At 48.5% G+C, this 15,091-nt stretch overlaps 6 protein-coding genes across 6 annotated transcripts; 3 read left to right on the top strand and 3 right to left on the bottom strand.

Moving 5' to 3' along the window:
* Positions 1-399: 399 nt before the first annotated feature.
* N7489_000689 (uncharacterized protein) lies at positions 400-1,077 on the top strand (the record flags this gene model as incomplete). Its single annotated transcript, XM_056706444.1, has 2 exons — positions 400-805; positions 869-1,077. The coding sequence occupies 2 exons, from the start codon at positions 400-402 to the stop codon at positions 1,075-1,077; spliced, it is 615 nt and encodes a 204-aa protein (XP_056570746.1).
* A 265-nt stretch (positions 1,078-1,342) lies between these two features.
* N7489_000688 (uncharacterized protein) lies at positions 1,343-2,888 on the bottom strand (the record flags this gene model as incomplete). The annotated part of the gene is made up of 3 exons (XM_056706443.1): positions 1,343-2,706; positions 2,760-2,827; positions 2,875-2,888. The coding sequence occupies 3 exons, from the start codon at positions 2,886-2,888 to the stop codon at positions 1,343-1,345; spliced, it is 1,446 nt and encodes a 481-aa protein (XP_056570745.1).
* Positions 2,889-4,297: 1,409 nt separating this feature from the next.
* Positions 4,298-5,249, top strand: N7489_000687 (uncharacterized protein; the record flags this gene model as incomplete). The annotated part of the gene is made up of 2 exons (XM_056706442.1): positions 4,298-4,304; positions 4,387-5,249. The coding sequence occupies 2 exons, from the start codon at positions 4,298-4,300 to the stop codon at positions 5,247-5,249; spliced, it is 870 nt and encodes a 289-aa protein (XP_056570744.1).
* Positions 5,250-5,611: 362 nt separating this feature from the next.
* On the bottom strand, positions 5,612-7,234 carry N7489_000686 (uncharacterized protein; the record flags this gene model as incomplete). The annotated part of the gene is made up of 8 exons (XM_056706441.1): positions 5,612-5,944; positions 5,996-6,252; positions 6,303-6,453; positions 6,544-6,643; positions 6,737-6,854; positions 6,928-6,933; positions 7,004-7,071; positions 7,140-7,234. The coding sequence occupies 8 exons, from the start codon at positions 7,232-7,234 to the stop codon at positions 5,612-5,614; spliced, it is 1,128 nt and encodes a 375-aa protein (XP_056570743.1).
* A 632-nt stretch (positions 7,235-7,866) lies between these two features.
* Positions 7,867-8,577, top strand: N7489_000685 (N-terminal protein methyltransferase; the record flags this gene model as incomplete). The annotated part of the gene is made up of 1 exon (XM_056706440.1): positions 7,867-8,577. One exon carries the CDS (start codon positions 7,867-7,869, stop codon positions 8,575-8,577), a length of 711 nt encoding a protein of 236 aa, XP_056570742.1.
* Positions 8,578-8,835: 258 nt separating this feature from the next.
* On the bottom strand, positions 8,836-13,857 carry N7489_000684 (putative zinc metallopeptidase; the record flags this gene model as incomplete). The annotated part of the gene is made up of 9 exons (XM_056706439.1): positions 8,836-10,321; positions 10,530-10,730; positions 10,783-11,364; positions 11,417-11,491; positions 11,550-12,395; positions 12,447-12,530; positions 12,578-12,700; positions 12,796-13,740; positions 13,796-13,857. The coding sequence occupies 9 exons, from the start codon at positions 13,855-13,857 to the stop codon at positions 8,836-8,838; spliced, it is 4,404 nt and encodes a 1,467-aa protein (XP_056570741.1).
* Between the last annotated feature and the right edge of the window lie 1,234 nt (positions 13,858-15,091).

Genomic DNA, 15,091 nt, shown 5'->3' with positions numbered 1-15,091 from the left:
GACAATATGCATTATGCCCATATATATGCCCACTTACCGCCTTCCAATATAGACAGGGAATGCATGGCGGGCTTTATCTGATCTTTTATCTCCACGTGACCTGTTCGATAAGCCGTAGATCAAGTGTGTCCGCCATTGTCGCCATCGCCTTCTTTGAGCACTGAAGGGCCCCCGATTTTGCCAATATTCTTCTACTCAAACCTATGATATCTGCCTTGTGTCTCAGCAAAACCTAAATACTGAGGCTGTTGTGGGCCACAATTCTACGTCGTCTCACGTCCTCCCCCACACGGCAGCACAGAGCCGCGGACAACTTTCCTTCCCAGTTCTAGAATATTTCTCTCAGTCGATTCTCACATAAAACCCTATTAGAAAGAGTCCTCCTACCTGTTCATCACAATGAGTGGAAACAGAGCTGCTGTTGTGGACCTGACCACCAGATCATCTCGACAAAATCCTATCTCTTTATCCTCCTCCCCACCTGCCGCCTCGGACCACGCATCCTCCTCCCGCCATGCACAGCTGCCTACTCCCCGTGGTGTCAAGCGTCGTCGCATTTGGAGCGACGAGCACGGTGATTCCACCGCATCCTCTTCGACTCTCTCCGAAGACCAGCCCATCGAAACGATCGATATGACCGACGACGCAGGCGCGGCTGCACTCGCTCGCACAGTGGCCAAACAGAGGGAGGATGCCATCAAAGCACAGACATCAGCAGAGAGCGATTCAAATCTCTCTGCTATACGCGCTTACAAATGTCCCATTTGCATGGAGACACCTGTGGACGCAACGAGCACCTCATGCGGTATGTTCTTGATTCTCTACCATATAGGCTTGGCCAGGGCTTCTACTGACTCCTTATATATAGGCCATCTCTTCTGTCACAAGTGCATAATTGACTGCTTGAAGATGAGCGAAGAAACACGCGGCGGTGACTCTACGAAACATCACAAAGGTACTTGCCCGGTGTGCCGCACACCGATCTCGCGAAAGGAGACGTCTGGGAAGCCTAAGAATCTCATTCCGCTGTTGTTTTTAACGAGAAAGCGAGGTGATATTCCCGTGTCTGGCCCATAGAGCCTTTACGTCGGCTTTTCCTCGGCTCTTTGAATCTTCGTTTTTCTCTCGACTCTTGCGGCATTGCGAATCGGAGCATGGGAATGGGTGGAATTTATGTTCTTATTTTTTTCATTTCTTTTGGAATTATGCATAAGCGATTGCATCTGTGGTTAACGACTTGGGATTGATGAATGGAGTTTCATTTGCTATTGATTTACATGGTGTGTGGACATCGTTGTATCTCGATGTGGACTATAGTACAATGTTGACATCTGAAAGGATACTATTGCATATCCGACCGGTCTCTTCTTGCAGGATCGAGTGTATTCCGTCGACCAAGCGCACTGCCCAGACCTCCCCGAACCATTGCATCCCCCTTCTTCCCCAGCACTACCTCAATGGCCTGTACAAGGGCATTGGGATCATATTGCATCCCAATAACGGTATCCTCATCGCCATCCTTGGCCATGATTTTTCGTCCGTAAAGACGAAGCGTTTCAATGCCCATACGCGTGAGCCGCTCACGGTCCACATGCGGTGTCCCCGGACCATCCAGATGCAGTATATGAGTCACATAGTTGGTATAAGGAAGGGCTCTGTAATTTCGAACATTTTCTTGTACTGAAGTCGTGGCGGGGGTTTGACTTTGATCTTGAGAATGAATAATTGGGCCCCGTCCACGGCTTTCTTCTCCAGCGCTTACAATTGCTTCCACAAAATCAGACGCGGAAAAAGGTGCGGATGGAGGCCCCGTTTCCCGATCCAATGATCCGTTCAAAATGAGGATTTTGTGCCGGGCTGGACTGGAGACGATGCTTTTACCTACGCCTCGCAGAATGATGGCAGGGATGATCGATGTGTAGAGAGATCCAATGCTGTATATAATGGCCTGAGAGTCGTTTATTGCTTCCAGCACTCGTGGATTCGCGGGTGGTCGAATCTCCTGGCCGTAGGGGTTGATGTACCAGATGCGAGTGATTCTGGAACTCAAATCTTCGTTCTCGGTTTTACTGAACTTGATATTCTTGTTGCGGAGAGTTGCCAGAGAGCCAGGAAGATGATCCTCTTCGTATGTCGTCGGGTCCGACATTTCCGAATCTGTGTAATCAGCATCGTCTCCATCGGCAAGGAGCAGACTCGGCCTCCTCGAGCGGGAGTTATGGTCAAAGGCTGTCGCCTCGCTTGGGTGCGAGATACTGTTCTGTCCGACAATGACAGTTCCGTCGGCAAGCGATGCAGAGATATGGTGGGAAAAATTGGAGTTGATTGCTGGGATTACGCGCACCAGATCTGATGGTACGCCACAGATGCTCCCGAGTAGATAAATGGCACTCTCGAAGCTTCCACTGAACAGCCGGGCGGCAGTCAAAAAGAGATTTCCCACACTGGCGGAGGTGAAGTCAAAAGTTGATGATGGCGGTCGGGCTCGTTTCAGAATTTCCAGGTTTAATACATTGAAGAATGAGCGTATCAATTCTTTCTTTGCGGGAGTGATAGCTGTCCATAGCCCAGATGTGCCATCAACGATGGACTGCCATTCATTGGTTGCGATGCCTGCTTCCGCAGGCAGCCGATGGTTAAACAATGCCTTGATCGCCGACCTCTCAGGGTGTTCTGGCGAATCCGGAATCAAGCGAACCAATCGACCTGTCCGACAAGTTAGCAAACGAATTAGGGGAGATCCGAAGTGTTGGACTTACTCCGAACATCACCAATCCCAGGGCCACCGAATATGCGAATCAACTCGGAAGAGGATCCTCCGTTATCACTGATTGGAATGATGTAGCTAAGGGGACAATTCTTGCTTTCACGGACGGCGCTGAATACATCGACGAGATTATTCGCCGCGCTCCCCCTGATACGACAACAATCCCCCTATTGGTCGCCATGGCCAAAATGTCTTGCTTCTTTCGTCACTTGAAATGCTTCAAATTCGATGCGAAGCCACAAATGTCGAAGGATCTTTGAATCGGAATGAAATTTTGAGACATGGCATGTCTGGGCCGCCACGCGCAACAATGACACATTTCATAAACAGCCACACCAAAACGGCCAACCTGGCCAACTTTGCCAACGAAAAGACGCCAAAAAAAGAGAGAAACTACAACTGTAGGAGTGTCACCCTACTCTTTAAAACAAGAAGAAAGATGGTGAAGCCACTAGACAAATATCCATGCTCATCCAATTGCAGGTATTGAAGCCATTCGCACCTTATAAACAAATCCCTATAATATCCCTACCCTCCTCCGCTAACTCCGGCGTGGCAACGTATTTGTTATAAATGTCAACCTAGTTATCTACCGTATTATTGACGGGGTATTTTGATCTGGGCTTTGCTACGACGCAAACAATGTTGTGGCATGTTGGCATCGAACAAGATGGTGTAGAGAGAGAACCACTTTAGATCCACAACCCTAACCCCGAATATTTACCCCAGATCAACCAACATTTTCTATGTACACTGATAACCCCATAAATTGGATATAAGGCCACTGATCCCAGACTAGATGCGAGAGAAATGGTAGTTCAACAAAGTCATCCGTCTTATCAACATCACTCTACCTAGATAAGCCGCCAACGTTGAATAGATATAATCAACCATCACCGAAATGTCTATATTTGCCGAACATAACAAACCTCAGTCTTTGCACTCTGGGGATACCGGCAGGTGCATCATTGTGGATGCAGACGTAGAGAAGAAGCTTGTCCGAAAGATTGATCTCTATTTGATGCCTTCCATCTTTATTCTTTACCTTTTCTCCTACATGGTACCTTAACCTAACAATGGCCAACTATATATCGCTGAAAATACTAGGACAGATCGAACATTGGCCTTGCAAAAATCGCCGGGATGGAAGAAGATCTGCACCTCACATCGCATCAATACTATATAGCCGTGATAGTATGGGTGATTGGCTATACTATCTCTGCGGTGCCATCTAAGTAAGATGAGAGGGTTTATGTCTTCCACATGCCACATACTAAGTCTAGATCCAGCATGATTCTTTGTCGGACTCGCCCATCCATTTTCATTCCAATAATCACGTTCGCATGGGGATCTGTGGCAGCCTTGATAGGAGCTGTCCGTCATCAAGGTCAACTGATAGCCCTGAGATTCCTTCTCGGTGTCTTCGAAGCAGGGTTTAGTGTGAGTGAATTGAGTAATATTCGATGAATTCACTCTTAACATTGACGAAGCCAGCTGTGATCTTCTTAATTTCTACATGGTATCGAAAGAATGAGCAGTACGTTTGCCTATACCACAGCGACACAGACCTGAAATATCGCTTATTCGAAGCAGATCAAAACGGTTCATCATCTTCTTAGCCGCAGGTATACAATCAGGAGCCTTTGGGGGCGTAATCTCAGGAGCCATCACATCGACATTAGATGGCGCACGAGGTATCCGTGGCTGGAGATGGCTCTTCATTGTCGAAGGAGTCGCAACTGCCGGGGTCAGCTTGATCGTCCACTGGACTCTACTAGACTACCCGCGCAGTAGTCGCAGGCTCTCCTCCGAAGAACGAAAGCTAGCCCAACAGAGACTCATGGAAGATGGAATCGAACAAGGCGACTCGACGACCCAGAACACCTCTATCTTTATACTCTTACTCAAAGCACTCTCAAATTGGCGCGCCTGGGTACTGATTCCGGGATACATAACCCTTTCGGGAGCCGGGGCTATCTCATACTTCTATCCAACTTTGATCAACGATATGGGATATACCTCCACCAACGCGCAGTACATGACAGCTCCGCTGTATATTGCCTCTCTGGTTGCCGCTGTCCCGATTTGCTGGTTCGCTGACCGCAAACCCCATGCTAGGGGACAGCTACTGGTGGGCAACATGATCGTCGGGATGGTGTTTTTCGCTCTTACGGCGGCTATTCGAAATTATATTGCACGTTACGTGTTTTTGTGCTTCATTAACATGACTCTCTGGACGGGAGGTGCGCTTGCTCTTTCATTTGCTACTACGGCTCTGGCTTCGGTCACTCCTGATGTTCGTGCGATCATGCTCGCGTGGATACCTGCCGTTGCTGCTTTGGCGCAGTTATATGGGAGTGCCCTGTTTCCAGCGGAAGACTCGCCTGGGTATGTCGTCGGGTTTTCTGTCTTTGCTGCTACTTTTGCCGTCGGGTCCGTTTGTCATGGCCTAGCGGATATCTTGTTCAAGCGTTATCCATGATACGCGCGTCATCGTTAGGAATATGTCAACCTGAAACACAAATTGCAGCATTGTACTACGTAAGGATATACTAGGAATAAATATACAGTCGATACTTCGAATATATCAATTTCATGCAGCCGTTTATTATAAATCTTATCCCCAATGAAAACAGCCAGATATCGTCTATGTCCCTAACTTTACATGCATGTTCTGTCCTGTCCAGACAAGACAAGACATGGTCTTGATCAAAATTTAACATAAGCATCGGATTTAGTTACCCGAGCTTGGATTCGTGAAACAATAGGCCCACGCGGAATGCGCTCCGCGTGTTCCAAATTTCCGTCGATTGCTTCAGTTCGCCAATGTACGCGCGTTCATGCTTAGTGAGTCACCTGAGTAGCAGCAGCGGGGGCGGAGCTGCCACTGTAGAGAACAAGCAGAATGAGAATGCAAGGCACACCGATGAGGACGGCCTTGGTGCGGGCGGGGTTGCTGCGGTTGTACTCGCCGACCTGGAGGCGCACATCGGTAGCAAGACTCTGGCACTTCTCAGCACCGAGCTTGTAGTACACCAGACCAGCCAGGGCAATGGAGTAACCGAAGAACTGCTGGGCAGTGACGGGGTCGCGGAAAATGATCATGGAGGCAGCGACAAGGAGGATGTCCTTGAGGATACCAGCCATGGTCAGGACGACAGCAGAAGTCTTGCCAATCTATTGATGTGTCAGTGGCGTGGTTACTATCCATGAGATAAAACGGCTTACCAGCAAGACAACGGAAGCGTTAAGAAGGAAAGCAACCAGTGCGTTGGCAACGAGAGTACCGATACCGAGGCCGTAGATATCACCCATAGTAAGACGGGGAGCCTCAGCGAAGAGGGTAACAATGCCGTTGGTGACGGCGCAGGCCGGGGCGTAGTAGTACAGAGAGACCAAGGGGTCCATCTTGAACTCGGCGGAGCTGAGCAAACGCTGGACCATGACAAGACGGAGGGCCTCGAAGACGATACCGGCAATCTGGACTATATGGTCGTTAGAACTAGAATATCAAATATATCAGAAGATAACATACTGAGGAAGCCGACCATCTCGAACTTGATCTCGCCGAACGAGGCAATCACAACACCGACAACAATGAGGGACACATTGCCGAGAGTCTTCATGTTGGTAGGGGCGATTCCGAAAGCCCAGGTGGCCAACAGGGTTGCGACAGCGTTGGTGGCCTAGAAAAGGTGGCATTAGCATTGAGTCGAGCCTAGCACTTCTTGAGAGCGCAATCGCAATTGAGGCGAAAACTCCCGGTTCAAACGCACCTTTAGCATCTGGATAAAGGAAACACTCAGGTAGAGGTATGCCAAGTTACCGCAGATCAGACTCAAACTGAACATGACACCAATGGGCACAATGGCGCGTCTGTATGCACAAATCCACCGGTCAGCGATCGAGAATTCGGGTTGAACTGCAGCCGTGCTAGCTACTCTATATTGGATCATCGGGGTTGCTCACGCATAGGTCGCAGGGTTCATAGGGACCTTGTGGCGGGAGTCAAGCACGGTAGTGAACCGGGCGAGAATCTGGGTCATGGCCGTGGCGAACACCATGTGCCAGGTGGTCAAGAAGAGCGCTGATATATCACATCAGTAATTGATTTCCCCAGATGCGGTTAAATCTCGACTTTTGGCGGCGGAGGGACTCACGGAAGTCTATAATCAATCAAAGTTAGCTGCGAAGTCCAATGCGAATGATAGGGGATTAGAGAGAAGGGGTCCATACTGAACTTGGCGCTCGAAAGAACCCATTTGTTGAACAGGATGACGCTGGAACTCAGAGCAATCCACAGGCTAGAAAGTCCAGTCTTTAGTTTGATAATTCTGGACAAGAAGGCCTCTAGGACGTAAATGTCACGTACGCAATGTAGAAGCCGGGGTGGAGGCCGTTGTCCTTGGGGGCAGGAGAGCCACCCTCGAGCTTACGCTCATCCTGTGACGAGCGACCGTTTGCCATAGTGAAAATCAAAAGAACAGTATAAAAGAATGACTGTGGTGAGTAGGGAAAAAAAAAAAGTTGAAAGGGAGATGATAAGGGGAAAGAAATGATTTATGAACGATCGGCAGTTTACACCCCTATGGAGACGCTACAGTGGGCACTTCCAATCACATCGCCGTTTCAATAGGTGTGTCGCCCCAGTCCTTCCACGTAATCCCCAAGCCCTGGGGTCCCTGGGAGGTTTCAGGGTGTTGAAGATCGAGGAGATTTTTGTGGTCTATCCCTGTCGATCATAGCACAGCCCACTCAACTCTTCTTTTTTTCTCGTCTAGCGTATCACGTCTTCACGAGACCAATTAGGGTCAATTTAAAGTCAACTTGCCAAGAATACAGGGGAAATGACTTTAGCGCTCAGACAAAGAAGAATTAAACCAATCACAATAAAGAATGCATATTCTATAGAGGCTACTATGTGTATGTTGTACGTATAACGTTGTACGATGTACGTTGCCAATGGTATAATCACGTGATGGAGATAGATATAGATTTTCTCGTCATACAATCATCACCTGAGACATTCCTCGCTTCTTACGGATGTTCAATTATTCCAATAAATAATTATACAGGCCAACATTGTCAAGACTTCCAACATGACAGACTCACACACCACGGCCGATTCCAAAATCGACCATGCCGCCTCCTTGAAATATTGGAACAGCGTGCCAGCCACCACGGGTAGCATGCTGGGCGAGTTCCCTTCAGTGTCACGCATTGACCTACAGGGATCTAAATCTTTCCTAGCCAAGGTTCGCCGCTTACTACCAGGCGTCCAATCTGGGGGCAAATTCCACCAAGCTGTGGACTGTGGCGCCGGTGTCGGCCGGGTGACAGAGGGCTTCCTAAGCCATGTCTGTGAGGTGGTAGATGCGGTAGAGCCGGTAGCCAAGTTCACACAAGTGATGAAAGACAGCCAATTGAAACGAGACGGCGTCATCGGAACCATCTACACGCGTGGCCTTGAAGATTGGACTCCAGAGAAGAAATACGATTTGATCTGGGTCCAGTGGTGTGTGGGCCACCTCACGGATTCACAGCTCATTGATTATACCGTGCGGTGCCGCAAGGCATTGACTGAAAACGGCCTTATGGTTGTCAAGGAGAATCTATCCACCCATTTCTCCGGACAGGATATGTACGACAGTGAGGATAGCAGTGTCACAAGGACAGATGCCAAATTCAGACAAGTCTTCGAGGCGGCCGGCATGGAGATCGTGAAGTCGGAACTCCAGAAGGGCTTCCCCCAGTCTTTCAATCTCTTGCCTGTGCAGTTCTATGCCTTGCGGCCGAAGACAACCAATTAGCCACCCAATGCCTTGTGTCTCTCATTTTCCAGATTTTAGATGTCCATGACGCCAGATTTGGTCTCTACCGATCTTATTACTAGTCGGACCGGTAGTCCAGGACTTCGGTGGATGCTTGCACGAATCTGAAATTTCCGGCCCGGCACGTGTTATTCATATCTTCTAATCCCCCAATTCGCATGGGTGCCTGATCACAACCATTCACCATTATGTACATACAACCACTTTCTTCAACAGTCGCTGCGGCACGAAACCAAATCAAATTTGGTACAAGGAGTCTGAATCCGCACCAGCAAAAGGAGAAAATTTAAGCCGTCCTCCAGAAACCACATCCCTATTCAATTTCCCTGGTGGGGTCCACACAACCTCCGCAACATTTGTTCGCGGCCGAGAAAGACCGCACCCAGTGTCATCTCTATCGTGGACCAACAACAGGTCCGGTAGGCATCCCTGCTTTACACATAGATCCGAATGTGATGACGAGAGTCCAATGGCTGCCCTCGCTCGTGTTGACACACATTCATAGAGTAGTTCAGCATCCGCCTGACTTCCAGCCTGGTAGATTCCCACACCGAGACAAGCCAACGATAAAGGATCGGGCAAACCCCAGGGGGTAAATGAGTTGCCGACATTGTTCACCCCAATCACTGCATCCAGGCTGTATTTCCTGATCATCTCTAGGACTTGTAGAGTGCCTCTCGGGCGATCTTGCGGAGACTTGCAGTCCCCGCTCGTTCTAGGAGGCGAGGCCATGTATATATCGCTTGTCGGCAGACCCACAAAGCTGACTGGGAGTCTATTCTCGTGGATTTCAGTTGCCAGGCGGGCCCATTCGTTCTCCGTGAATAGTGTCAGTCGTGTGCAATGACCAAGCATGACACGCTTGTCGGTTGAGTGGGTAGTCCAGCTTCGCTGTTTGAGGGTGTGTAAAACATGCCAAACCAGGGCATCCTTGTTTGAATTGAGGTTGTAATCAAGGTGAAAGTCGACGTGTTTCTTCAGTCCCAAGGCACGGTCAATCGCCCATTCGATGTTTTGCTTTGCAGCTTCAGGACTGAATTCGACGTATGGTGTTGTCCCAATAACATCGACCTGCGAATATTTACGAAGAGCAGTTTCTAGAAATTCCATGTTTTGCTCTCCATATTCACTAGAGAATATAGGATCTTGCGCGAAACAGACGATTTGGATATCGCAAGAATCTCTCCATAGGTTTTTCAAATCAACGGCAGCTTCTAAACAAATCAGCTGCACTGTGTGGTCTACCTCCACAAACGCTCTCATTGCAGTGACACCCGATGTAACGGATTCAGCAAGAAGCCACTCTCCTCTTCTAATGATATCAGAATGGCTGAATTGCTGTTTGGCCTTGGTCGTGGAGGACAGAGCCTCCTGGAACGTGCCAGTTGTAGGTAGAAACGGGGCATATTCAGGTGTGCTGTGGATAAAGGCTTTATCGAGGTGAATGTGAGGGTGTGTCAAGGCTGGTAAGGCTAGAGGGCACTCGAAGTCATCTTTGGTCGAGGGTTCATGCGGGGTTACAGAGGTGACTTTGCCCTGTGTAGAGTCTGCAGGGTATGTAATCTGGATATCCCAGGTGTGCGGTTCCCCTGCTAGTCGAACACCACGAATGAAATTGATCTGGCTCGTCAGTCGTGGCGGAGACATATTTTTGTGCAAGTGAAGTGTTGTCTGAGTTGGATTCTTTCCCGAAGCCCCCCGCGACGCGTGGGGGTTTCGACAGCTTCCAACCTTGGAAGGAGATCACGAGCTTATTGATTTATTGATAACATTGAAAACACAGAGGACAACTTCTTTGAAACAACAATATATTCAAATACGCTAAAAATGCTAGCCTAGACGATCTCCAGCGCATTTAAATTCATATACATGGAAATGCGAGGTAACAAAATACGTATATCTACCCAAGTATAGACCGAGAGGCTCTCTACTAAGCTCCCCGAACTAATACTCGCACTTTCTGGCGGATGGTCTTCAGCATGCTGACGACAGTATCTGCTGTTTCACAATGCTGCGCCCATAGTTCAATGCATTGAATGGCTTCTTTCACTAGCTCATCGAAATCCGGAACGAGAGCCTCCAAAGCCGGTGTGGTTTTCGCAGTCGAGAGAGTAAAAATGGCAGCCAACATTCTAGATGTGTAAAGTAAGTAGGTGAAGTTCAGAAACAGGAATATGATCTTACGCTTGCATTCTGTGCCAGTTTGAGTGTGTTCTCTGCTGCATAAGAAGAGAGGCCGCCCAGATGAATTTGCGACAGCTATCGACGCACTTCTTGCAATTCGCGAAGACAAACTCTGGCAATACTGTACTACCTTGGGTGTGGGCAGCAAAAACAAGACTCGGCCGGCAGATGATGTGTTTTGTGGCATAGTACCGGGCGAGAATGTAAGTGTCGTAAGGCTTCTCTGCGGATATCGAATTACCCAGGGTTGGCCTGATAGGGTTTGGGAGAGAGCCAAACCAGTCCTCCAATTGACGATCGAGTTCCTCACTGATTGTTTTAAGAGATGTAATCGAATGCTTTTGGGGGGTCACACTGGAAGTGTCACTTGAGTGTTGGGGCGGAGGGCTGGCATGGAAATTTTCCTGGTCGGGTTTTGCATACAGGGCACTGTGCACACGGTTGAGAAGCTTTCGAATCGAGCACATTGCGAGGAATACAAGGTGGCTGTTTCGGCTGTCTTCCGAAATTCGAGGAAATGGCAATCTATCAACGAGGAGTTCAATGCCACTGGGAGGGAAATGAAATTCCGCCAGATCGTCACTGGGGCGAGGTGATTAGCCGAATACAAGATGATCTTACAGAGTATACCAACCATTCGAGAATGAAGCAACCCCAAGCAATCCGGTAGAGACTAGCTCGCTCTTCGTGCGTGTTCATGTCATGTAGTCTGTGTCCAAATCAGTATCAATATCCCGGCGAAAATACATAGCAGAGGAGACACCCACTCGGAAATCATGATCTGCACACTACCGGACGCATCACGAATCATTTGCCATGCTTGGATAGGGCGTCCTATGTGACGCAGATACAAAGAGCCGTAGAATAAAGCCAAAGGCAGCAAGTGGTCCGCTGTAAATGACGTTATCAACGGGTTGTTCAAGTAGTGATATGCGGAAGCGAAATATTCCATTCCATTCAGATCCTTGTCCGCCTCAATATCAAAAATTCGCTGTGGGTTCGAGGAGGCCTTTCCTAGGGCCAAAATGACGAGATAAAGTGAAGTTTGGATGCTGTTGACCTTGGTGTATGTTGAGAAAGTGTCAAAGAGCATATGTAACAACTGCGGCTCGACAATAGGGAAGAATGCATGGACATGTTGGAGGAACTCGGTGATCAGAGGTTTGGTGACCTGGGGATGCAGTCGGGATATGTCGATTTGTTCAAAGGCCTGAGGTATGCCTGCGACCTGGATACTGTTGAATGGTCGCTTTTTCTCTATCTGCTTGAAAAAGTCTTGAGGGTAGTCGCCAACCAAATTTTTGACTCGGTCCAACACAAATAGGCTTCCTGTTGGCGTATGGTGACCGAGAGGAATAGTAAATGCATATTCATTGCCGTATGTGTTCTCTGGTGAAAAGAGGCCGAAGGAGGACTTGTCGTATACATGTTCCGGTGATGGGTCCCAGTCGTATTTTGGCTGTGACGAATAAATAGAGGATGTCGACCGACCCGGATGATCCGATGAAGAGCCTACTCGGGCTGAGAGCTCGGTAATGGCGTCTTTTTGTTGCTCGATCAGGGTTTCCAGATGGGTCAAGCGAAGCAGGATTTCAGCTGGAATATCCTGCACCCTATGAATGGTCACTATCTAGGAACCCTATTCACGAGATGACGCTTTCTACCTGTCGCTTTCTTGATAAACACACTGAGCCCCCGCATCGGTGCAGAGGCCACATGTCGGCTTTTGACCATCGCACTTTCGTTTCCTAGTCTACTTCAGTGACCGCTCAAACAGAGGAAATTAAAACCGTACCGATGTCGACAGAAATTACATGCGATTGATGCACGCTTCCGTGGATAATCGACGGGAGGGCGAGATTCAAACGATTTCATATTTGACTTGTGAGGAATGCGGAAGATCGACGTCAAAGGCTCACTGCGGGGTCGTCAGCAAACGCCAAAAAATTTAGCCCCTTAATAATCAAGCTTAGCACTGAGTCGAAAACGAGAACAAGCCTTATATTAATTTACCGATAAGATTTTACTCCTGCTAGTTGAAGCAACCGATCTGTGTGCTCTGGCAATTCCAAGGGCACATATCGATTGCGAGGATCAACCCTGCCATCTGGAAGGTGCACCACTCCATCACGTATAACTATGTTCTCATGTGGCCAATGAGTCGTTGCCCGGTAAGACTCAAAAGCTTCTTTCTTCCGCTTCAAACTCTCCTCGGTGGCTAGCTCAAAAGGGGCGTATGATGCATAAATCACCGTTCGGATCGTGTTGCTGTTGACCGTTGGCTCCCCACCCCAATGCACAGTACGTGAATCCCACACGATCAAGTCACCAGGCTCCGCTAGTACTTTGGACGGCTTCATACCATGATCTTCAAACCACTGGATTTCTTCCTCGCTGAATCGGCGTATGTCCTTCTCCTCCCAGGTAGATGGGTCGGTTTCTGTGTCGAAGAACCTCTCGGTTGCCATGTTCGACCTTGGAAATACCATAAGGGATCCATCTTCTGGACCTGTATGGCTTAGATTGATGATGCCCTGAATGCAGTGGAGCCCGCGGCGCAAGGGCGACTGGTCCACGTGGGGCCAAGGCTTTGCAGCAGGTTTGTCTTCTCGGTTTGGCAAAGTGATATTCAATGCGTCAAACGAGACGAGTAGCTCGTCGGTACCCCAGATCTTGGCAAATGCCTCCAATATCTTTGGCTCCATGCGGGCATCCCACATGAATTTCTCATGGGTGACGGAATACCCATTGAATGTATTCACTTTGCTTTGGACAGGCAAGTTGTCCTTGGTCCATGTGGAAGGATCATCAAGGTTAAGGGCTGTGTTGAAAGACCTTAGCCAGTCTAAAGCTTTGCGTTGGTAGCTATGGGCTCTTTCTTGGTCAATGGCATTCTTGATGATCGCATAGCCTTGATTGTGAAGGTCGTCTCTCCAATCTCCATATGGACCACCCAGCCTAGCGTCCCCAGTTAGCAATTGTTGTCTAGTAATGTGAAACACAGGAAGCTCACTCAAAAGAAGATTTCTTAAGAGGTGGAGTGGTGCTGGTGGTGCTGGTGGTGGTAATAGCCATGGTAGCTTTTTTTCTCCAAATAGAACTGTAAAGTTTCAAGACTGAATTGGAATAAGCGAAACAACGGGAGATCTGCTGCCTTTAAATATGTGAAACGTCCCAATGTGATCCATCATTTTAAGGCCAGCACATCTGGAAATTCGCAATATCTCTAAAGTCCAATCTGATGGCCTCCGGCGGGTATGCGGGGGGCCGAGCCCGCCAAGTCAAAAGAGCGGAGGTGTCTCAGACGGTCCGCCTAACCGCCATCCCACTTTAATTGTGAACCAATCAGCTATGGAAAGGAATCGAAGAGCAACGTCCACGGGTTGAACTAAAAAGGTCCGAGGATGGTGCCTCATAGCATTTCCCCAAAATGTCCCGATCACATCGTGGTCGCTCTATCTGGATATGCAGAAAGTTGAGAATTAGCTAAAGGAAGGTTGAACAGGGCCAAGCTAAATCCGCGAAGTAATCCGGTCTGCTTTTAAAGACCTATGGAAGTCGCCACCCGGTCAATATGTTGTAACACATCGAAATGGACCGCTATGTAGATGGCTCTCGGCAGAGCTGCAGCATCTTCCGAGTTGCCGGACGCCACCTGGCCAAAAAAGCAACCAAAAGAGGCCTCACGCAGAAGACAACCGGTTTTTGGATACTTTTATTAGGTCTTCACTAATCACTACTCTTGTTTCTGCTTCCATATCAGTCTATAAGTCAAGGCCTTTGGAGATTGGAAGCTTTCTCCCGGGTACATTTCTAACAGTGAACGATCCAATCCTTACACAGACAAAAATCTCCGTGCTCAAACACCTTGCTATTCTCCACAGCCCCAAAACTGAGTTCTTCCATAAGCTCAAGGCTGTAAGCTTCTGCCTCTTTCATGCTTATCACCGAGTCAAGTGCTCTTGGCCAATGTATCGGGCGAGTTTGCTGAAACCTGTGAATTCACACGATTCACAACATCGGACTCTGGTACAACATAGCTAATCCTCCCGTTTGTAAAAGAGCATTGGTAAACAGGACCACAAATCTATGAGGATCGATGAAAAATGGCACGAGAAAAGGTTTGATTCGGCGGCATACACCACGGGTTTTGATGTGATGTTTTCGTGTCTTGATGGTAAGGCTACTGATATTGACTTAACTAGCAGAACAACTACCTATGTACACAATCCACCAATACTCATTACGTTCTATGGGAACACAAGAAGATAAGTCCTCTAGCCTGGGAGATAGTACTAACACACAGAAT

The sequence above is a fragment of the Penicillium chrysogenum genome, assembly GCF_028827035.1.
Source record: "Penicillium chrysogenum strain IBT 35668 chromosome Unknown utg000001l_segment0_segment0, whole genome shotgun sequence".
NCBI classification, from domain to species: Eukaryota; Fungi; Ascomycota; class Eurotiomycetes; order Eurotiales; family Aspergillaceae; genus Penicillium; species Penicillium chrysogenum.
Note: the sequence above shows the minus strand (reverse complement) of the source record. Positions and strands in the feature narration are given on the sequence as shown.